Source organism: Oncorhynchus gorbuscha, linkage group LG19, assembly GCF_021184085.1.
Source record: "Oncorhynchus gorbuscha isolate QuinsamMale2020 ecotype Even-year linkage group LG19, OgorEven_v1.0, whole genome shotgun sequence".
Taxonomy (NCBI): domain Eukaryota; kingdom Metazoa; phylum Chordata; class Actinopteri; order Salmoniformes; family Salmonidae; genus Oncorhynchus; species Oncorhynchus gorbuscha.
In genome coordinates, this window is record NC_060191.1 from 8,067,901 (window position 1) to 8,090,804 (window position 22,904).

Genomic DNA, 22,904 nt, shown 5'->3' on the forward strand with positions numbered 1-22,904 from the left:
CGCACAGTGTTTTCAGTGCAGGAGCATAGCCCGGTGCGGCACATACCAGCTCTTCCTATTGGCCGGGCTAGAGTGGGCATTGAGCCAGGTAAGCTTGGGCAGGCTCGGTGCCCAAGAGCTCCAGTGCGCCTGCACAGTCCGGTCTATCCAGAGCCACCTCTACACACCAGTCCTCCGGTAGCAGCTCCCCGCACCAGGCTTCCTGTGCGTGTCCTCGCGCCAGTACCACCAGTTCCAGCACCACGCACCAGGCCTCCAGGCCTCGCCTGTTCAACGCAGCCAGCGCTTTTCTCCTCTCCTGCGCTGTTGGAGTCTCCCGCCTGTTTAGCGCAGCCAGAGCTTTTCTCCTCTCCTGTGCTGCCGGAGTCTTCCGCCTGTTTAGCGCAGCCAGAGCTTTTCTCCTCTCCTGCCCTGCCGGAGTCTCCTGTCTGTCCAGCGCCGCCAGTGCTCCCAGTCGGTCCAGCGCAGCCACTGCTCCCAGTCGGCCCAGCGCGGCCAGTGCTCCCAGTCGGCCCAGCGCGGCCAGTGCTCCCAGTCTGCCCAGCGCCGCCAGTGCTCCCAGTCTGCCCAGCGCCGCCAGCGCCACCAGTCTGCCCAGCGCCGCCAGTCTGCCCAGCGCCGCCAGTCTGCCCAGCGCCGCCAGTCTGCCCAGCGCTGCCAGTCTGCCTGGATCCGCCAGAAGTGCCAGTCAGCCAAGATCTTCTAGATCGGCCAGACAACCTGAATCATCCAGTTCCACCAGCCAGCCAGGATTTACCGGAGCCTACTACCTGCCTGGGCTTCATCTCAGTACTGGGCTTCCTCTCAGTATTGGGCTTCCTCTCAGTATTGAGATGCCCCTCTGTCCCGAGATGCCCCTCTGTCCCGAGATGCCCCTCTGTCCCGAGATGCCCCTCTGTCCCGAGATGCCCCTCTGTCCCGAGATGCCCCTCAGTTATGTGGGGATCTGGGTGAGGACTATTAGGCCATGGTCGGCGGAGAAGGTGGATTATCCCAGGACGCAAAGGGGAGGAACTAGGACATTAATGGAGTGGGGTCCACGTCCCAAGCCAGAACCGCCACCATGGACAGACGCCCACCCGGACCCTCCCTATGCTCTTGAGGTGCGTCCGGGAGTCCGCACCTTAGGGGGGGGGGGGTTCTGTCACGCCTTGGTCATTGTATTTTGTGTTTTTGGTATATTTTTGGGTAGGCCAGGGTGTGACATGGGTTTATATGTTGTGTTTCGTATTGGGGTTTGTATTAATTGGGATTGTGTATGATTAGGGGTGTGTCTAGTTAGGCTTGGCTGCCTGAGGCGATTCTCAATTGGAGTCAGGTGATTCTTGTTGTCTCGGATTGGGAACCGTATTTAGGTAGCCTGAGTGCGCTTTGTATTTTGTGGGTGTTTGTTCCTGTCTCTGTGTAGTGTTCACCAGATAGGCTGTAATAGGTTTCACGTTCTGTTTGTTGTTTTCGTAATTCAGTTATTTCATGTACCTTTTCATTCATTCAAGTCATAAGTAACCTACACGCTGCATTTCGGTCTGACTCTCTTCATTCAACAGACGAACGACGTTACACTACCTACATGTATAAATTATCTCGACTAACCTGTATCCCCGCACATTGACCCTGTACCGGTACCCCCTGTATAGAGCCTCGTTATTGTTATTTTATTGTGTTACTTTTTATAATTTTTTACTTTAGTTTATTTAAGGGGCCCAGAGTAAACTGTCTGCTTCTCAAGCCCAGTTGCTAATATATGCATATTATTAGTAGATGTTGATAGAAACACTCTGAAGTTTCTAAAACTGTTTGAATGATGTCTGTGAGTATAACAGAACTCATATGGCAGGCAAAAACCTGAGAAGAAATCCAAAAAGGAAGTGGGAAATCTGAGGTTTGTAGTTTTTCAAGTCACTGCCTATCGAATACATAGTGTCTATGGGGTCATATTGCACTTCCTAATGCTTCCACTAGATGTCAACAGTGTTTAGAACCTTGTTTGATGCTTCTACTGTGAAGGAGGGGGGAATGGGAGCGGAATGAGTCAGAGGTCTGGCAGAGTGCCATGAGCTGATCACGCGCGCTCACGTGAGAGTTAGCTTGCGTTCCATTGCATACAAAGGAATTCTCCGGTTGGAACATTATTGAAGATTTATGATAAAAAACATCCTAAAGATTGATTCTATACTTCGTTTGACATGTTTCTACGAACTCTAATATGACTTTTTGTCTGAAATTTCGCCTGGACTAGCCCGCGCATTGTGAGTTTGGAATGGTTTGGTGTGCATTCGTCGTAAAGCCCGCCACACGGTGGTGGGATTAACAACAAGTTTATCTTTAAAATGGTGTAAAATACTTCTATGTTTGAGGAATTTTAATTATGACATTTCTGTTGTTTTGAATTTGGCGCCCTGCACTTTCACTGACTGTTGTCATATCGATCCCGTTATTGGGATCTAAGTCATAAGAAGTCTTAAGGGCTTGTAAGTAATCATTTCAAGAAAAAGTTGTATTTGTACCTGTTGTACATGTTGTATTTGGCGCATGTGACAAATAAAGTTTGATTTCATTTGTAATAATCATGCTGTTTAATCAGCATCTTGATATGCGCATATGGTCAATTCCTGGGATGTTTTATTTCAGCTCATATAACATGAGACCAACATGTTACATGTTGCATTTATAATTTTGCTCAGTGTACATGAAGTGATCGCAGTGATCTCAGGGATAAACCTTATCCAGTAATTCCAGTGAAATTCCAGAGGAGTGAAAGGAACACTTTGTATTTACACAAATTAGAGAGACTGAAATATGAGGTTTGTAACTTATTATCCAGGCTCAGATTATAGAATACAAAGTAAAGGTACAATGCCAAGTCACAAAGTTCTAGCTGTTAATTTATACGACTTGATGACTTTATATGATCTTAATCATGGATACACTTCATTTTACCATGAATCCTAACTGAAAAAAATCGAGCTGTAACTAACCTCTCAGCTTGTAGACAACAGAGTCTTTCAGTCCGGTGATGTTATTGGTGGCAGTGCAGGTGTAGTTCCCAATGTGTAGCACCTCCATCCTCTCTATGACGTACAGGGTGTTGTTAACACCTGTCTCTGTCACGTTGAACATCCAGGTGAATGTAGCAGGAGGGATAGAGTCAGCCGAACAGCTCAGAGTTACCCTGTATCCTGTTGATGCTGCTAATGGTCCATATACTGACATGTGCTGGGGTCCAACTGCAACATGGTCAAATAAAAATAATGATCAATGCTAAATCCACAAAATACTTATTCCGTGGGTCTATACACTATTGAAAAGCAAAGTCAAGACTTTCTTTCGTTTTTTTCAACGGCAACATCCAGTGACTTGGTAATTGACACAAGGTTGCCAATCACAATCACTCCTGGAATTAGGATCTAGTAAGCAGTACTCACAGTTGACGGTCAGGTTGTGGGATGCTGTCCGGTTGCTGACAGGGTTGCTGACTAAACACTCATATCCCCCGTTGTCAATGTCCTGAACAGGACTGAGATAGACTGTCCTGTTGCCTGCAGAGAAGGTGATATTGTTGCTGGGAGACAGAGGGAGGCCATCTTTGATCCACTGTATGGAGCTGATGTTGCCAGCAGCCTCACAAGTCAGGTTGGTGGAGCTTATGCCAGCTATCAGGGTGGCTGGGGGACTGGTGATGGTGGCAGCAGATAGCAACACTGTAAAGAAGTTAACAGTATGGGGAGAGTAAGAGGTACAGTACATTTGAATAATCTGTCTTAATTGTATACAACTTCAAATCAAATCAAATGTTATTTGTCACATACACATGGTTAGCAGATGTTAATGCGAGTGTAGCGAAATGCTTGTGCTTCTGGTTCCGACAATGCAGTAATAACCAACAAGTAATCTAACTAACAATTCCAAAACTACTGTCTTATACACAGTGTAAGGGGATAAAGAATATGTACATAAGGATATATGAATGAGTGATGGTACAGGGCAGCATAGGCAAGTTACAGTAGATGGTATCGAGTACAGTATATACATATGAGATGAGTATGTAAACAAAGTGGCATAGTTAAAGCGGCTAGTGATACATGTATTACATAAGGATGCAGTCGATGATATAGAGTACAGTATATACATATGCATATGAGATGAATAATGTAGGGTAAGTAACATTATATAAGGTAGCATTGTTTAAAGTGGCTAGTGATATATTTACATCATTTCCCATCAATTCCCATTATTAAAGTGGCTGGAGTTGAGTCAGTGTCAATGTCAGTGTGTTGGCAGCAGCCACTCAATGTTAGTGGTGGCTTTTTAACAGTCTGATGTCCTTGATATAGAAGCTGTTTTTCAGTCTCTCGGTCCCAGCTTTGATGCCTACCCTCACCACCTGGGGGCGGCCCGTCAGGAAGTCCAGTACCCAGTTGCACAGGGCGTGGTCGAGACCCAGGGTCTCGAGCTTGATGACGAGCTTGGAGGGTACTATGGTGTTGAATGCTGAGCTGTAGTCGATGAACAGCATTCTCAAATAGGTATTCCTCTTGTCCAGATGGGTTAGGACAGTGTGCAGTGTGGTTGAGATTGCATCGTCTGTGGACCTATTTGGGCGGTAAGCAAATTGGAGTGGGTCTAGGGTGTCAGGTAGGGTGGAGGTGATATGGTCCTTGACTAGTCTCTCAAAGCACTTCATGATGACGGAAGTGAGTGCTACAGGGCGGTAGTCGTTTAGCTCAGTTACCTTAGCTTTCTTGGGAACAGGAACGATGGTGGCCCTCTTGAAGCATGTGGGAACAGCAGACTGGTATAGGGATTGATTGAATATGTCCGTAAACACACCGGCCAGCTGGTCTGCGCAGGCTCTGAGGGCGCGGCTGGGGATGCCGTCTGGGCCGGCAGTCTTGCGAGGGTTAACACGTTTAAATGTCTTACTCACCTCGGCTGCAGTGAAGGAGAGACCGCATGTTTTCGTTGCAGGCCGTGTCAGTGGCACTGTATTGTCCTCAAAGCGGGCAAAAAAGTTATTTAGTCTGCCTGGGAACAAGACATCCTGGTCCGTGACTGGGCTGGGTTTTTTTGTCTTGTAGTCCGGGATTGACTGTAGACCCTGCCACATGCCTCTTGTGTCTGAGCCGTTGAGTTGAGATTCTACTTTGTCTCTGTACTGACGCTTAGCTTGTTTGATAGCCTTGGGAGGGAATAGCTGCACTGTTTGTATTCGGTCATGTTACCAGACACCTTGCCCTGATTAAAAGCAGTGGTTCGCGCTTTCAGTTTCACGCGAATGCTGCCATCAATCCACGGTTTCTGGTTAGGGAATGTTTTAATCGTTGCTATGGGAACGACATTTTAAACGCACGTTCTTATGAACTCGCACACCGAATCAGCGTATTCGTCAATATTGTTATCTGACGCAATACAAAACATGTCCCAGTCCACGTGATGGAAGCAGTCTTGGAGTGTGGAGTCAGCTTGGTCGGACCAGCGTTGGACAGACCTCAGCGTGGGAGCCTCTTGTTTAAGTTTCTGTCTGTAGGCAGGGATCAACAAAATGGAGTCGTGGTCAGCTTTTCCGAAAGGGGGGCGGGGCAGGGCCTTATATGCGTCGCGGAAGTTAGAGTAACAATGATCCAAGGTTTTACCACCCCTGGTTGCGCAATCGATATGCTGATAAAATTTAGGGAGTCTTGTTTTCAGATTAGCTTTGTTAAAATCCCCAGCTACAATGAATGCAGCCTCCGGATAAATGGTTTCCAGTTTGCAAAGAGTTAAATAAAGTTCGTTCAGAGCCATGTCTGCTTGGGGGGGGGGGGGGGGGGGGGGTATATACGGCTGTGATTATAATCGAAGAGAATTCTCTTGGTAGATAATGCGGTCTACATTTGATTGTGAGGAATTCTAAATCAGGTGAACAGAAGGATTTGAGTTTTTTAATTGCTGAAAAAAATGCCTTGGTGAGTCTAATGGTGTCTGTGGCCCACCATAGACATCCAGAGTGGTAGCTTGTAGCTCCAGAGCCCTGTCTGGTATGATGCTGACTCTGTATTCCCCTTGGTCCCTCGGGCCCAAGTTCCACAGCTCCAGAGAGCCAGTGGTTCTGTCCAGACTGATCCGGTCTTTGTAGTCAGCATTAGTTATGTTGGCCGTAGTGGAGGTGATGATGTTGACCCTGTTGAAGGTCCAGCTCACTGAGACAAAAGGTTTGGCTGGTGGACTGAGGGTTGTGGTGAACTTCACTCTCCCTCCTATGGCTCCAGTCAATGGTCCTGGTGGTAACACATTCTGACCTACACACAGACCTGGTCGGGACAGAGGGAGGAGGAAGGAAATGTATTAATGTACACATAAGACGTAGCAATACATGAAAAGAAAAACAATAAGTTTAAATATATATATATATTTTTTATTTTTTTTATTACTTTTATTTATTACCTTGCTTGTGAAATACAGCTATAGCTATACCTATTTGAATAACACACTTCAAAACCCATTATGTTCTGCTTGTTAATTGTAGCAATAGGCATACCTGATGTTAGAAACACAATGGCTGCTGTGAAAAGTGTATAGTCCATGGTGAAGGATGGCTCTGTCTAATGGAAGTACCTGTAGTGTTGACGAGACCATGTCCTTACTCATTTTATATTCCTATGCCCCTCTGATTGTCCCCTCTGAAGACAAGGCCCACCCCCACACTCAGTGGTACAGAACAGAAACTAGCTTCATGATATAGCTGTGTACACACATTACAATGCCCTCAGGGCATTTCCACTCTAAGAGGTTATTGGAGGTCACATTGGTGAGTGAAAAATAACAACCAATAGCTTTGTAGACTTCCTCTTTAGGTCTTTATCTGTACCATCTACCATTCAGACAATAGCCTATACCATTGATGATTAATTCTGCTTCCTATTGGCTATGGTGTGTCAGAGTGATCAATGGAGGCTTAAACAATTGAATTAACTCAATAAAGCCTAAAATGGAACTAGATGAAATTAACCCTTCTGTTTCTTAATCCAGTGCACTGTCTACTAACAATATATACAATGATCAAAGAGTAGAGGTGTTGAATATCAAGAAGATACTTAAAACCAGTTAAGTGTTAGGGGGCGCTATTCTAAATTTTGGATGAAAAACGTTCCTGTTTTAAACAAGATATTTTGTCACGAAAAGATGATTGACTATCCATATAATTGACAGCTTTGGATAGAAAACACTCTGACGTTTCCAAAACTGCAAAGATATTGTCTGTGAGTGCAACAGAACTGATGTTACAGGCGAAAAAAAATAAAAATATAACCATGAAGTGCCGCATTTTTTGAAACCACCTCATGCCAATGATTCCTTATATGGCTGTGAATGAGCTACGAATGAGCTTACGTTTTCCACGTATTCCTCAAGGTGTCTACAGCATTGTGACGTCTTTTTACGCATTTCCATTGAAGAATAGCCGTAAGGGACCATATATAGCAAGTGGTCACATGGTGTCTCCCGCAGAAAATCTTGCGTAAAATACTGAGGTAGCCATTTTTCCAATCGCTTCTTATGAGAAACCAATTGCCTCGACGGATATATTATCGAATATATATGTTAAAAACATCTTGAGGATGAATCCTAAATAACGTTTGCCGTGTTTCTGTCGATATTATGGAGCTAATTTTGAAAAAAGTTTGGCGTTGTAGTGGTAGCATTTTCCAGTCGATTTCTCAGCCATGCATGATGAACAAACGGGAGCTATTTCGCCTACAAAAATAATATTTTTGGAAAAAAGGAACATTTGCTATCTAACTGGGAGTCTCCTGAGTGAAAGCATCCGAACTTCTTCAAAGATAAAAGATTTCATTTTGTTGCTTTTCTTATTTTCGTGAAAATGTTACCTGCTGCCAGCAGAGCCTAGCATAGCATTATGCCATGATAAACTTACACAAATGCTTGTCTAGCGTTGGCTGAAAATCTGAGATGACAGTGTGATTAACAAAAGGCTAAGATTGTGTTTGAATATATTTCATTTGCGATTTTCATGAAAAGGAAAAGTTTCTAGGGGTATTTATGTCCGGTGCGTTATGTTAATTCGTTTGAGGCTATGATTACGCTCCCGGATCCGGGATTGCTATTCGCAAGATTAACAGAGTCCTAAAATGCGACATTTGGTACATCATGGAGATAGTATACATTATTTAGATACAGGTATACATTATTTAGATACAGGTTAAAGGTCCAATGCAGTCATTTTTATCTCTATATCAAATAATTTCTGGCTAACAATTAGGGACCTTACTCTAATGGTTTGAATTAAAATGGTCAAAAAGAAACAAAATAATTGCTTCTTAGCAAAGAGTACTGTCTCAAGCAAAAATTCTGTCAGGACTGTCTGGGAGTGGTCTTAGTGAGGAGGTGAACTGAACACTTGCTCTTATTGGCAAAGATATTTGGAACTCTTTCGAATTTGTCTATTAACTTATTTACCGCCTAGTGATGTCACCAGGCAGGCCAAAACTCGATCCCACCAAAACAGGCTGAAGTTTCAAGCGATCTTTTCAAACAGTTTTGACACTAAAAGGGCATTATCATCATTTTCACAATTTCACAGTATCAGAGGAGTGGACTCGAGTCACAGGACTTGGACTCGAGTCACAAATATGATGACTCGCAACGCGACTTTGACATTAACACCAATGACTCGTGACTTCCTTCTGGAAGATTCTCCCATCTCCACAGAGGAACTCTGGAGATCGGGTTCTTGATCAACTCTAGGCCAGCTCTAGGAAGAGTCTTGGTGGTTCCAAACATCTTCCATTTAAGAATGATGGAGGCCACTATCTTCTTGGGGACCTTCAATACTACAGACATTTTTTGGTTAGGGTTAAGATCTGTCTCTCGACACAATCCTGTCTTGGAGTTCTACAGACAATTCCTTCGACCTCATTGCTTGGTTTTTGCTCTGACATGCACTGTCAACTCTGGGACCTTATATAGACAGGTATGTTCCTTTCCAAATCATGTCCAATCAATTGAATTGACCACTGGATGATCAATGGAAACAGGATGCACCTGAGCACAATTTCAAGTTTCATAGCAAAGGGTCTGAATACTTATGTAAATGTTTTTTAAAATCTTTAATACATTTGCCAAAATGTCTAAAAACCTGTTTCCAATTTGTCATTATGGGGTATTGTGTGTAGATTAAGGAGGCCATTTTTTTTAGCTAATCCATTTTAGAGAAAGGCTGTAATGTAACAAGATGTGGAAAAAGTCAAGGAAGGGGTCTGAATACTTTCCAAATGCAAAGTAGGTACAAAACGTGTGATTGTATACACTAGGAATGCACAATTTCACATGGTCTAAATTCTCCAGGTAACCCGTGTTAGCTGGTTCTCTAATTCCTGACATGGGTTTATGTGGGAGCTTGGCGCCACCCTGACGTCACTAGACATACACATCAGAGTATCTACTGAAACTGGCAACTCCAAGTCAACACACATAGACAGGAGGTATTAGGGCCAGAGAATCCTGTCTAATGGGATTGGCCAACAAAACCTTTCTTTAAGTACCCATACCTTAAACACACACACTGTCACGATCGTCGTATGAGTGAGACCAAGGTGCAGCGTGGTATGCGCACATTCTCTTTTAATGAATGAAACACTTAACAAAAACAAAAGCAACAAACGTGAAGCTATACAACTTAGTGCCGACAGGCAACTAGACATAGTCAAGATCGCACAATGCAAATGAGGAAAATGGCTACCTAAATATGATCCCCAATCAGAGACAACGATAAACAGCTGTCTCTAATTGGGAACCATATCAGGCCAGCATAGACATACAAAACCCCCTAGACATGCAAAAAAGGTGCGGACTCCTGGCAGAAAACCTGAACCTATAGGGGAGGGTCCGGGTGGGCATTTACCCTCGGTGGCGGCTCCGGTTCTGGATTCAGCCCCCCCTCCTTACGCTGATCCCTCCGCTTCTGTGGAACCGGACCGTGGATCATCGCCGGAGACTCTGGACTGCAACTCGTCACTAGAGGCCCCGGACTGGGGACCGTCGCTGGAGGTTCCGGTCTGGGGATCGTCTTTGGAGGTTCCAGACTGGGAATTGTCGCCGGAAGCTCTGGGCTGGGAACTGTCACCAGAAGCTCTGGACTGTGGAGGCGCACTGCACGGCGATATTCCCCGGCATGCATCCAGGGTCCTTTTCCATCCAGGATCTCCTCCCAAGTCCAGGATGTCCTCCACTCACTTTTCTGCCGGGCCCAGGATCCCAGCTCCTCTGGAACACTCTGATTGGTCCGTTGGTGGTGGGATCTTCTGTCAAGATCGTCATATGAGTGAGAGCAAGACGTAGCGTGGTATGCGTACATTCTCTTTTAATGAATGAAACACTTAACAAAACCAACGAATGAACCGTGAAGCTATACAACTGAGTGCAGACAGGCAACTAAACATAGTCAATATCCCACAACACAAATGAGGAAATGGCTACCTAAATATGATCCCCAATGAGAGACAACGATAAACAGCTGTCTCTGATTGGGAACCATATCAGGCCAATATAGACATACAAAAACCCTAGACATACAAAAACTAGAGTACCCACCCTAGTCACACCCTGACCTAACCAAAATATATAGAAAAACAGAGATATCTAAGGTCATGACGTGACACACACACACAAACTTGCCAACTTCAGACAGTGAGTTCAATGTGGCTGAATCCTTTGTATGGACGTTTGTGTAAAGGCAATACTGGTGGCAGGTAGCCTAGCAGTTAAGAGCATGGGGCCAGTAACTGAAAGGTTGCTGGTTTGAATCCCCAAGCAGACGAGGTGAAAAGTCTGTCGATGTGCCCTTGAGCAAGGCACTTAAGCCTAATTTCTCCTGTAAGTCACTCTGTATAAGACTATCCGCTAAATGACTTAAATTAAATAAAAAATTAACTGTATCTGGCCAAGCTTGTGGAGCCGTGTTCCATTTACAGTCTATTCATTCTCATCATTATGAGGGTTGAATTTAATATGGGGCTGTTTTTAAACCTCATTAATGAGATAACAGTGTAGATAATGGAACTGAATAAGATATAAAGCTTGAAACATCAATACAAGATTTACTACACATCTTGGTACGTACCACCAGGGCAGTTCCACCTCAAAATGCCTATTTCACCCCTCTCTGACCCCTGTCTTACTCCCTACTGGCCAGTGGAGGAGGCATTGTCTGCTGCCTGATTGAAGTTAATAATCTACAGGACAAGTGTATCTGGTTTACGAGGGTCAATGTCATAATGTTAGCATATCTATGCTGTTGCTTCTGTCTGTGTAGGACTGTTTTGTGTTGTGGACCCCAGGGAGAGTAGCTGATTGGGATACGAGGTCGATACACATAGCTTATACACCCTTTAAATAGTTTTAAAGTATGTCTGAATGTAAGATTTTAATCTTTATTTCTCTTCTTAAACCGTGAACCCAGTTAGCTACTGCGAATGGAGCCCCAGACTAAGTAATGAGTGCAGAGGAGCTGTGAAGCCACTAGAGGGTGATCTGCTCCTAGTCCATCATGGAGGGGCCAAAGGTCCTCTATCTGTCTTCAAGTGCAGATCAGTGACGTGGGAAATACTAGACTGTTAGGAGGCCATAACACCTACATTAATGTTGAAAGGGGATTATATGTAGTGTCTGGGGAAAGGCTAAACACTTTGAGTTGTATATAGGTCTGATAACTAAAGTTTTTAAGACAGTCTGGTCATACTTCAATCTCTATGTTCGTTTTTCTATAAGTTGGGATTTCTGTGTTCGGCCTAGTATGGTTCTCAATCAGAGGCAGCTGTCAATCGTTGTCCCTGATTGAGAATCATACTTAGGTAGCCTGGTTTCACTTTTGAGTTGTGGGGGGACTGTTTAGTTTCTTCACGTTTATTGTTTTGTTCCAGTGTTCTGTTGTGTTTTGATTAAACATTATGGACACTTACCACGCTGCGCATTGGTCCTCCGATCCTTCTCGCTACTCCTCCTCAGAAGAGGAGGACGAGATCCGTTGCAGCCTCATGCATCTACATTGTCAGAATTGGAGGTATTCATGACTAAAGTGTTGAGAATATATTTATGGTAATATGGAATCGTATAATTAAAGTTCCCCTAAACAAAATATGCAACAATTTTTAAGATTTTACTGAGTTACAGTTCATATAAAGTAATCAGTCAATCAAAATAAATTCATTAGGTACTAATCTATGTATTTTACATGACTAGGAATACAGATATTCATCTGGTCACAGATACAATAAAAACAAAGGTAGGTGCTTGGATCAACAACAAAAAACACCAGTATCTGGTGTGATCACCATTTGCCTCATGCAGCGCGACACATTTCCTTCACATAGAGTTGATCAGGCTGTTGATTGTGGCCTGTGGAATGTGGTCCCACTCAATGGCTAAGGAAAGTTTCTGGATATTAGCTGGAACTGGAACACGCTGTCGTACACATCGATCCAGAGCATCCCAAACATGCTCAATGGGTGAAATGTCTGGTGAGTATGCAGGCCATGGAAGAACTAGGACATTTTCAGCTTCCAGGAATTGTGTACAGATCCTTGTGACATGGGGCCGTGCATTATCATGCTGAAACATGAGGTGATGGTGTGTGAATGGCACGAGGACGGGCCTCCAGGATCTCGTCATGCATTCAAATTGCCATTGATAAAATGTAATTGTGTTCATTGTCCGTAGCTTATGCCAGGCCGTACCATAACCCCACATCCACCAAGGGACACTCTGTTCACAACGTTGACATCAGCAAACCGCTCGCCCACACAATACACACCGTACAACCGGGATTCATCCGTGAAGAGCGCACTTCTCCAGCGTGCCAGTGGCCATTGAAGGTGAGAATTTGCCCACTGAAGTCAGTTACGACACCTAATTGCAGTCAGGTCAAGTCCCTGGTGAAGATGACAAGCACACTGATGAGCTTCCCTTAGACAGTTTCTGACAGTTTGTGCTGAAATTCTTCTGTTGTACAAACCCACAGTTTCATCAGCTGTCTGAGTGGCTGGTCTCAGATGATTCCGCAGGGGAAGAAGACAGATGTGGAGGTCCTGGCCTTTTATTGTCCCCCAGCACAAGGTGCACCTGTGTAATTATCATTATGTTTAATCAGCTTCTTGATATGCCACACCTGTCAGGTTGATTGGTTACCTTAAAGAGAAATGCTCACTAAAGTAAACATATTTGTGCACAAAATTTGATTTTTTTTTTTGTGTGTACAGACAATTTCTGGGATCATTTATTTAAGCTTAGAAACATTGTACCATCACTTTACATGTTGCTTTTATAGTTTTGTTCAGTATATATCTTAAACTGGTAATCACTGGTCTGACACAAAGAACAGAGTAGTAGGAAAATAGCAGGCAATATTTATTCGTTATTCTGTTTTTACATCATTTAAATATTATTTATTTAACTGCCATTAATTATACTCTAATTTATAAAATGACAGTACAGTAATGCATGATCTACTTTAATTATTAACAAGGTTTTCTTTTCAATGTTAAGAAATGACACAATAAAGCAGACAAACATAGCACAAATGTATTATGTACATTACATTTCAGATCCACACTGGGTGTTATCATGTAGGTTTTCTTTGTGTTGATTGTGGAACTGGAGAATGGTGGTTGAATGGAGATCTCTTCCTGACCTCTTACTGCTAGTAGGAAAGTAAGGGAGAAAAGAAAGGAACATTAACTTCCATTTATCAGCTATAATACAGCATGAATACCATTTAACATATAACACATAAATCAGTTGTTGTTACAGTATTACAGTCACATGGTGACATGTGGTCTAGAACAAACTTACCATTATACTAGTATCATAGGTACTCTTGAAGTCCTGCATTTCATCATTTGGGATAAAAGCAGAAGTAAACAACTGCAGTACACAGAAGGCAACAGCCACACCAACAGTTGCCATGACAAAATACATAACCTCAAAGTCCTAAACAAACTTTTACAGCAATCATGTGTTAGTGAATAACATGAAAAGGCCAGAGACTGAATAGTTGTCAAGTCAAAACTAAACTTATATAATTGTCAAACAGTCTTTGCATACAGTATTTAACACTGTACATCATGTTAAGCAAAGTAATTTTGTTAATTACAGTAAAACTGTAGTAGAATACAGATGTGCACAGACATCCCAGGGGTGACCATGTTGTACTTACTGTCAGGGGTAGAGGTGGAGATTGATTTTGTTGTGTATTGTCACGCACAGGTGATGGATTCTCATACACAGGTGACGGGTTCTCATACACAGGTGACGGGTTCTCATACACAGTTGACGGGTTCTCATATACATGTTGTTGCGAGCCTTTAAGAGAGACACAAATAGAGGTGGTTGTATAGTTGCTGTTATCTTGTCTGCATTTGTCTGCATAAGCATTTTACATTATTAAGCATTGTCATAGTGGTGTTGTATTATATCATGTAATTTGTCTGAATACATTTCCTTCTTCCATGGAAACTGCAAATCACACTGGATGAGAGCGACTGCTAAATGACGACTTTAATGTAAATGGATAAAACAAATTTTGAAAACATGATTCATTATAAGTTTGGAGATAAAGCATATGCTTACCTCCTCGATGCATTGGCTCAACATTGCTTCTATATGCAACAATACATAAACAAAAGGTATAAGAACATGATATTACAGTGCTTTTAACAGTTTACAGTGAAGTTAAGATAAACTTTTAAAATCATTGTAATGTTATGTTATGGTGCTTTTGAAATATACCCAGGCCCTTTTTCTGACCAGTTTAGATCAATGTGAAAACAGAGCCTATATTGTCTATTGCCGGAAGTGATAGAAAATACACTTGTTTGAATGAAACGTTTCTTACCTCACCCATTTTTCTTGATGAAATAGACTGCAACACTAACTGCCACTTCCACAACCAGCAACACTATAATCACAGTCCCAGTGATGACAACAACAGACAGCCCGTCTGGAGTCGGAGAGCCCTCCGCTGCAGAGACCAGAGGGAGAACCATACAGAGATGAGGGTGCATCCAGTGAACAAGCAGTACTGCACATTACAGTGCACCTAAGGGACAAGTACAACACGGCAAACACAACTAAAAGACACTATTTTAAAACAAGTTTGAAATGGAAAACGTCATACGTATAACTTTTCTTCTACTAGCACTGACTTTTCTGATCATTACTTTGAGGAAAATAGTACATACTATGACTGAGATATTTGGTTGTCGCACATAGCTAACTTAATGCACTAACTGTAAGTATCTCTGGATAAGAGGGTCTGCTAAATGACTAGATGTAACTGTTATCTACTAAACTATGTTCATATTGTCTTTAAAACTTCCACTAACTTTACCTTTTACTGACAGCTTATGGACCACAGATGTTTTGTTTCCGGTGACATCATTTGTTGCTGAACAGGTGTAATCCCCACTGTCAGAGTATTCACTCTTCTCTTTAGTGAACTCAGGGGAATGTCCAGGTATCTCTGTCTCATTGTGCATCCAGGTGTAACTAGTTGGTGGGTTGGAGTAGGCAGAGCAGGTCAATGTAAACTTCTGTCCTACTTCTATTTCATTTGGACCCTTGATTTCCATACCATCAGGTCCATCTGTAACACAGAGATCACCAGTTAGTCATAGCTACAAGTTCATTAGTTTGTAATCAGTGTGACGGTGGAGTCATAATGGTTGGTGTAAAGTGTGTGTTCAGTCATTGTTATATTCTTTTCACATGCATGTGTTGATGGTACATTTGGTACATTTATCTGGTACATTTATCAAATCAAATCCAATTTTATTAGTCACATACACATGGTTAGTGTAACAGTTTAACTTTCGTCCGTCGCCTCACCGGGCGCGAACCAGGGACCCTCTGCACACATAGACAACAGTCACCCACGAAGCATTGTTACCCATCGCTTCACAAAAGCCGCAGGGGAACCATTACTTCAAGGTCTCAGAGCGAGTGACGTCACCGATCAAAACACTATTAGTGCACACCACCGCTAACTAGCTAGCCATTTCACATCGGCTACACTCACCCCCCTTTTGACCTCCTTTTCCGCAGCAACCAGTGATCCGGGTCACGGCACCAATGTAACAGTTTAACTTTCGTCCGTCCCCTCACCCCTACCCGGGCTCGAACCAGGGACCCTCTGCACACATAGACAACAGTCACCCATGAAGCATCATTACCCATCGCTCCACAAAAGCCATGGACCTTGCAGAGCAAGGGGAACCACTACTTCGAGGTCTCAGAGCGAGTGACGTCACATATCGAAATGCTATTAGCGCCGCACCACCGCTAACTAGCTAGGCATTTCACATCGGTTACATTAGCATGTGTATGCAACCAATAAAATTTGATTTGATTTATCCCCAGGCTTATAGGGAAGTACTTACAGATTACATTCACAGTGTCACTGGCATTTTCAGAGCTGACATGGTTGCTGACTCTACACAGGTATTTGCCACGGTCCTTTCTCTTCTTTATGGACAGCACTCTCTTATCCTCAGATAATATGATATCGTCACAGGAAGACACAGGATGACCATCCTTCATCCACTCTCTGGTGATGTTGAAGCCAGCTGCATCACAGGTTAAAGTGACAGAGCCCCCCTCGATGATTGGTTGGTTTGGGGTAATTGTGATAGTAGCACCTGATACTGTTTCTGTGAAATTAATACAAGATGAGATAATACTAATTATGGTTTGTTAAAAAAGAAAAGGAGAAACAAGTTAGTTTTATGTTCATGTTACACAGTGGTAGAAAAAGTACCCAACTGTCAAACTTGAGTAAAAGTAAAATTACTCAAGTAAAAGTCACAGTAAAATACTACTTTAGTAAAAGTCTAAAAGTATTTGGTTTTAAATAAAAGTACATAATTTCACCATCCTTATATTAAGCAAACCAGACGGCACAATTTTGTTGTCAATTTAATTTACGGATAGCCAGGGACACACTCCAATACACAAACATATTTGGAAACAAAGCATTTGTGTTTAGTGAGTCTGCCAGATCAGAGTAGGGATGACTAGGGATGTTCTCTTGATAAGTGCTGCTAAGCATTGTAAATGTAACGTATACTTTTGGGTGTCAGGGGAAATGTAGGGAATAAAAGTATATTATTTTCTTTAGGAATGTAGTGGAGTGAAATTAAAAGTTCTCAAAATGTAAATAGTAAAGTAAAGTAAAGTACAGATACACCCCAAAAACTTTAAAGTAGTACTTTAAAGTATTTGTACTTAAAAAATGTACACCACTGGTGTTACATTACCATGGATAGGCGTAGAGTTCATCAGCACAGACCGGGTAGTGCGCTCTCGAAGGGTCTGTCATGCCAAATAATGTCTCCCGGCCAAATAGTGTCCCCCTCTACGTCACAATTTGATTCAATTAAACTATTAGCATCCGTTGCTATATCGGTGGAATGATTCGAATATTTGAGATCATTACATTTTAAAATGACGTTGTTTTCATCATCGCTATGCAAACAAGGCAGATTTTCGCGACAATTTCACTGTTTAAACAAGTTTGGTTTAGCTAATAAAATGAAACAATGAATTCAAACTACTTTGGGGTACCTTGTTAACATTACAACATTAAATCCATGTCTTAAACATTGCTACGTTTCAGAAATGGCAAAGAAAACGTGTAATCTGCTTGACACATTAAAGTTACTTACCTTACAAATCACAAAGACAGCTAATTTCCACTCCATTCATATGGAAATCCATTTGATTCTTACACTGGCTTGTCTGGCTGTCATGTTTTTATTTAAACCTGCCCTTCCTTCCCTCATCTACACTGAAATAATATCATTTCAGTTGTCCTCTATTATGATTTTCTGGCATAGCACATTAGTACACCCTTGTGGTTGAATATATATATATATTGTAGGTCATAGGCTACAACATTGAATAATGTGGAACAAATAAATACCATCAATGGTTACCTTACAATTTACAATAATGAACACTTTGCGAAACAGCTGTGAAAACCAACCTGACGTTCTAGAAACTTCTGTGAAAACCAACCTGACGTTCTAGAAACAGCTGTGAAAACCAACCTGACGTTCTAGAAACAGCTGTGAAAACCAACCTGACGTTCTAGAAACAGCTGTGAAAACCAACCTGACGTTCTAGAAACAGCTGTGAAAACCAACCTGACGTTCTAGAAACAGCTGTGAAAACCAACCTGACGTTCTAGAAACAGCTGTGAAAACCAACCTGACGTTCTAGAAACAACCCTAGCAATATTTGGCATGACAGGTCCTTAGCAAATCTTTTTTATTTTATTAATAGCTGATATGCCCCATCACAATAAAGGCAAATTAGTAAATTATTTTGTCATCTAATTTATCTATGCCTTGCACTACTGCGCACTGCATACGAAGCCTAGGTTGAGCAAAGCGAGGGCTTGCAGCTCGTTGATCATGTGTTCTTATAATCCCAGTCATTGTGCAACATTTCTACATACAATCGCGTGTGAAAACAGTTTGACTTCATAGCCTATTATGACACATGTTTTACCTTGCTTCAAAGTAGCATGTAGCCAAAATGTGACCATAGAAACGTTAGAACAAGAGAGAAATGCTGGTTTCAATGATATATGAGGAATATTTATCTTGGTTGTGAAACAATGTAGTGATGCTGTATAAAGTAGACTATTAGTAGTTTGTTAGTTTAACACTACTAATGGTCTACTTCATACAGCACCAATACAACAATACAACATTAAAATAATTATCCAGAAAATAACTAGACAATAATATTAAATGAAAACAGATTGTTTAGCCAAGCCATTTCAATGTTCATATTTTTTTTCAATCATTATTAGCAGTTTTAAACTAAAAAACGTACTAAATAAATGAATAATCATTTTGAAGACATTTTTGAAGACCCTGGCCTGTCCTGGCAGCAGCCAGGGGGTAGAGTGACAGACAGCTGTACATTGCTTTATAAAATAAGCAACACCAGCTCAGACCAATTCCAGGATCTAATTTAAAAGTTTTACAGTTGAAGTTGGAAGTTTACATACACCTTAGACAAAAGCATTTAAACTCAGTTTTTCACAATTCCTGACATTTAATCCTAGTAAAAATTCCCTCTTAGATCAGTTATGATCAGCACTTTATTTTAAGAAGGTGAAATGTCAGAATAATAGTAGAGAGACGGATTTATTTCAGCTTTTATTTCCAGTGGGTCAGAAGTTTACATACACTCAGTTAGTATTTGGTAGCGCTGCCTTTTAATTGTTTAACTTGGGTCAAAAGTTTCGGGTAGCCTCCCACAAGCTTCCCACGATAAGTTGGGTGAATTTTGGCCCATTCCTCCTGACAGAGCTGGTGTAACTGAGTCAGGTTTGTAGGCCCATTCCTCCTGACAGAGCTGGTGTAACTGAGTCAGGTTTGTAGGCCCATTCCTCCTGACAGAGCTGGTGTAACTGAGTCAGGTTTGTAGGCCCATTCCTCCTGACAGAGCTGGTGTAACTGAGTCAGGTTTGTAGGCCCATTCCTCCTGACAGAGCTGGTGTAACTGAGTCAGGTTTGTAGGCCCATTCCTCCTGACAGAGCTGGTGTAACTGAGTCAGGTTTGTAGGCCCATTCCTCCTGACAGAGCTGGTGTAACTGAGTTAGGTTTGTAGGCCTCTTTGCTCGCACCGGCTTTTTCAGTTCTGCCAACAAATGTTCTATAGGATTGAGGTCAGGGCTTTGTGATGGCCAATCCGTTACCTTGACTTTGTTGTCCTTAAGTCATTTTGCCACAACTTTGGAAGTATGCTTGGGGTCATTGTCCATTTGGAAGAACCATTTGCGACCAAGCTTTAACTTCCTGACTGATGTCTTGAGATGTTGCTTCAATATATCCACAAAATGTTCCTTTCTCATGACGCCATCTATTTTGTGAAGTGCACCAGTCCCTCCTGCAGCAAAGCACCCCCACAACATGATGCTGCCATCCCGTGCTTCACCGTTGGGATGGTGTTCTGTGGCTTGCAAGCCTCCCCCTTTTTCCTCCAAACATAACGATGGTCATTATGGCCAAACAGTTCTAATTTTGTTTCATCAGACCAGAAGAAATTTCTCCAAAAAGTACAATCTAAGGCCCCATGTGCAGTTGCAAACCGTAGTCTATCTTTTTAATGGCGGTTTTGGAGCAGTGGCTTCTTCCTTGCTGACTGGCCTTTCAGGTTATGTTGATATAGGACTTGTTTAACTGTGGATATAGATACTTTTGTACCCGTTTCCTCTAGCATCTTCACAAGGTCCTTTTCTGTTGTTCTGGGATTGATTTGTACTTTTTGCACCAAAGTACGTTCATCTCTAGGAAACAGAACGCGTCTCATTCCTGAGCGGTATGATGGCTGCGTCGTCTTTTGATGTTTATACTTGCGTGCTATTGTTTGTACAGATGAACGTGGTACCTTCAGGCGTTTGGAAATTGCTCCCAAGGATGAACCGGACGTCTTGGCTGATTTATGTAGATTTTCCCATGATGCCAAGCAAAGAGGCACTGAGTTTGAAGGTAGGCCTTGAAATACACCCACAGGTACACCTCCAATTGACTCAAATTATGTCAATTAGCCTATCAGAAGCTTCTAAAGCCATGACATAATTCTCTGGAATTTTCCAAGCTGTTTAAATCCACAGTCAACTTAGTGTATGTAAACCTCTGACCCACTGGAATTGTGTTACAATTCCACTTCCAAAAAAGTAAGTGAAATAATCTGTCTGTAAACAATTGTTGGAAAAAATGACTTGTGTCTTGCGCAAAGTAGATGCCAAAACTGTAGTTTGTTAATTAACAAGAAATTTGTGGAGTGGTTGAAAGACGAGTTTTAATGACTCCAACCTAAGTGCATGTAAACTTCTGACTTCAACTGTATATATTGGCATGTTTTACAGTGTAAAAAATGTTTTTTTCTTTGGTTTTTGGCACATTGTTGAAAAGGTCTTTTGTTGTTTATTTAGTTTTTTTTCTCCAGTATCAGGGTGCCCCTAGGTGTGTGGTCCCTGGGGTGATCACCAGGGTTGGGGTAAATTCAGGAATACACTTAATTTCCAATTCCAATTATCTTCTATGGTTTTCAGTTAGTAAAATTTGAAATTTGAATTGGAGTTTGGTTAACCTTTTGAATTGCCTGGAATTTAATTGGAATTGAAACCTATGCTGGTCGCTCCCATGGCCCTCACACTAGCTCTGCTTCTGACCATGGATCATGTATTTAGTAGTGTCAAGAGATATCCATAAATTGTAACTGCACCATTAAAAGACTAGAGTAACTGCATTTCAACAAGCGCATTCTGTTTTTTGTTTTGTAATTGTTTTTATGTATGAAAGTACATTCAAATGACATTAGTTGACAACTCAACTTTAACATTAAGTGACATTTTGAAAGGGTGTACTCACCATAGACATTCAGTGAAGTATTTGACAAATACATCAAATCAGACTCTCTTAGGATCACTCTGTATTCTCCATTGTCAGCAATGGTCAGTTTCAAGAGCTCCAGAGATCCAGTGCTATTGTCCAGCCTGATCCTGCCAACATATCCCTCTCCGGTCACAGGACCTTCAGAACTGAGAAAGTCAACAATGATGACAGGGGTATCACCAAAAGTCCAGACGATTGCACTAAGTGTCGTTGGATTGATGGTGGTTTTGAAAAACACATTTCCTCCCAATGTTCCATTCACAGGTCCAGGAGGAAGCACTTCTAGACCAGCACAATATCCTGAGGAAACAACAGGGCTTGATTATCATGTCTCCAAAACCTACAAAAAATACTGTAACCAGACAGTTTTGTGAGTTCTTATGCACTTTTATTTAACTAGGCAAGTCAATTAAGAACAAATTCTTATTAACAATGACAGCCTAGGAACAGTGGGTTAACTGCCTAGTTCAGGGGCAGAACGACAGATTTTTACCTTGTCAGCTCAGGGATTTGATCTAGCAACCTTTTAGATACTGGCCTAATGCTCTAACCACTAGGCTACCTGTCACCCTCAAAACTAACCAGTAGGCTACCTGCCGCCCCCAAAATGAATTATAACATAATTATTTTATCAAGACAATTTTGGAAGCCACTGTGGAAGCCATTGTGCCTTGTAGACACAGAAATCATGGTCCTACATTTTCAGAAGGATCAAAAAAAGTTTTATAAATTATGACATGTTTCACCCCTTGGGTTTAAAATTGTCCCTTGTCGGTGCTTTTAGGGTTAACCTATGTGTGGCTGTATTTCATTGATGCAGCAGATAAGGTCTCACCTGAGAGTATTGCCATGGTAAGAAAGAGGACTACAGATGCCACCATCTCGTCTGATGTAGCACGTCTGTGATTCAGACTACTTCTGTACCTAGAAATAAGTATTGCATAAGAGACAGAGCTTCAATAAAAGTGGTCTACAGTAACATCAAAACCTGATATGAGGAAGGAATACTGAGATAAAAGGTTTTGATGAGTTATATCGCTGCATGAAGGAACAAATGACCAAACTCCACATTCAGAATACAACAATCGAACTCCACTAAGACTAATAAGGAAGCTTTGTGGGGTTTTACATTCACTGAGCCTGTTGCCCTCAATTGTTTTGCAGGCTTTGACTGATAAAGATAGTAGACTTTGGTCTTTAGGTATTTCTGACAATAGATGATATATTATATATAACAAAGGTTTGTGCTTTATACTCCTTCTCAAACACTGACATCACTGTAGGATCACTTAGAACCAACACCCAGATTTGTAGGAATGTTAGTTGAGGTAAAATGTACATCTAGGTAGAGTTATTAAAGTGACTATGCATAACTGATAACAACAGAGTAGCAGCGGTGTAAAAGAGGGGGAGTGTGTGTGGGGGGGAGGCAATGCAACTAG

General features: G+C 42.0%; 2 protein-coding genes across 8 annotated transcripts; both read right to left on the bottom strand.

The window, feature by feature from the left end:
- Positions 1–2,088: 2,088 nt before the first annotated feature.
- LOC124006076 (carcinoembryonic antigen-related cell adhesion molecule 20-like) lies at positions 2,089–3,892 on the bottom strand. The gene is made up of 2 exons (XM_046315836.1): positions 3,426–3,892; positions 2,089–3,227 (listed from the first exon to the last, which is right to left on the bottom strand). The coding sequence occupies exons 1-2, from the start codon at positions 3,745–3,747 to the stop codon at positions 2,974–2,976; spliced, it is 576 nt and encodes a 191-aa protein (XP_046171792.1). The 5' UTR covers positions 3,748–3,892; the 3' UTR covers positions 2,089–2,973.
- A 6,265-nt stretch (positions 3,893–10,157) lies between these two features.
- On the bottom strand, positions 10,158–22,586 carry LOC124006075 (carcinoembryonic antigen-related cell adhesion molecule 1-like). 7 transcript variants are annotated; one of them, XR_006833728.1, is made up of 12 exons: positions 22,298–22,586; positions 21,439–21,762; positions 16,428–16,697; positions 15,380–15,634; positions 14,890–15,010; positions 14,620–14,648; positions 14,207–14,352; positions 13,843–13,875; positions 13,589–13,687; positions 12,327–13,113; positions 11,955–12,035; positions 10,158–10,295 (listed from the first exon to the last, which is right to left on the bottom strand). XR_006833728.1 is itself a non-coding variant. In XM_046315832.1 (9 exons), the coding sequence occupies exons 1-9, from the start codon at positions 22,341–22,343 to the stop codon at positions 13,685–13,687; spliced, it is 1,227 nt and encodes a 408-aa protein (XP_046171788.1). In that variant the 5' UTR covers positions 22,344–22,586; the 3' UTR covers positions 13,375–13,684. The 7 variants fall into 7 exon arrangements, 4 of the variants coding, with proteins under 4 accessions (XP_046171788.1, XP_046171787.1, XP_046171791.1 ...); XR_006833726.1 differs by having other exon boundaries at positions 13,589–13,690; positions 22,298–22,584; XR_006833727.1 differs by having other exon boundaries at positions 10,161–10,298; positions 13,589–13,690; positions 22,298–22,584.
- Positions 22,587–22,904: the final 318 nt, after the last annotated feature.

What these genes read in the sequence shown, in the direction of transcription:
- LOC124006076 (XM_046315836.1), bottom strand. Translation starts at nt 3,747, where the DNA reads ATGTACTGTACCTCTTACTCTCCCCATACTGTTAACTTCTTTACAGTG. An exon ending in CCACAACCTGACCGTCAACT is followed by an intron (nt 3,228 to 3,425) that starts GTGAGTACTGCT and finishes ACCATGTTGCAG; the next exon opens with TTGGACCCCAGCACATGTCA.
- LOC124006075 (XM_046315831.1), bottom strand. Translation starts at nt 22,343, where the DNA reads ATGGTGGCATCTGTAGTCCTCTTTCTTACCATGGCAATACTCTCAG. An exon ending in TGACACTGTGAATGTAATCT is followed by an intron (nt 15,635 to 16,427) that starts GTAAGTACTTCC and finishes TCTGTGTTACAG; the next exon opens with ATGGACCTGATGGTATGGAA. An exon ending in CCATAAGCTGTCAGTAAAAG is followed by an intron (nt 15,011 to 15,379) that starts GTAAAGTTAGTG and finishes TGGTCTCTGCAG; the next exon opens with CGGAGGGCTCTCCGACTCCA.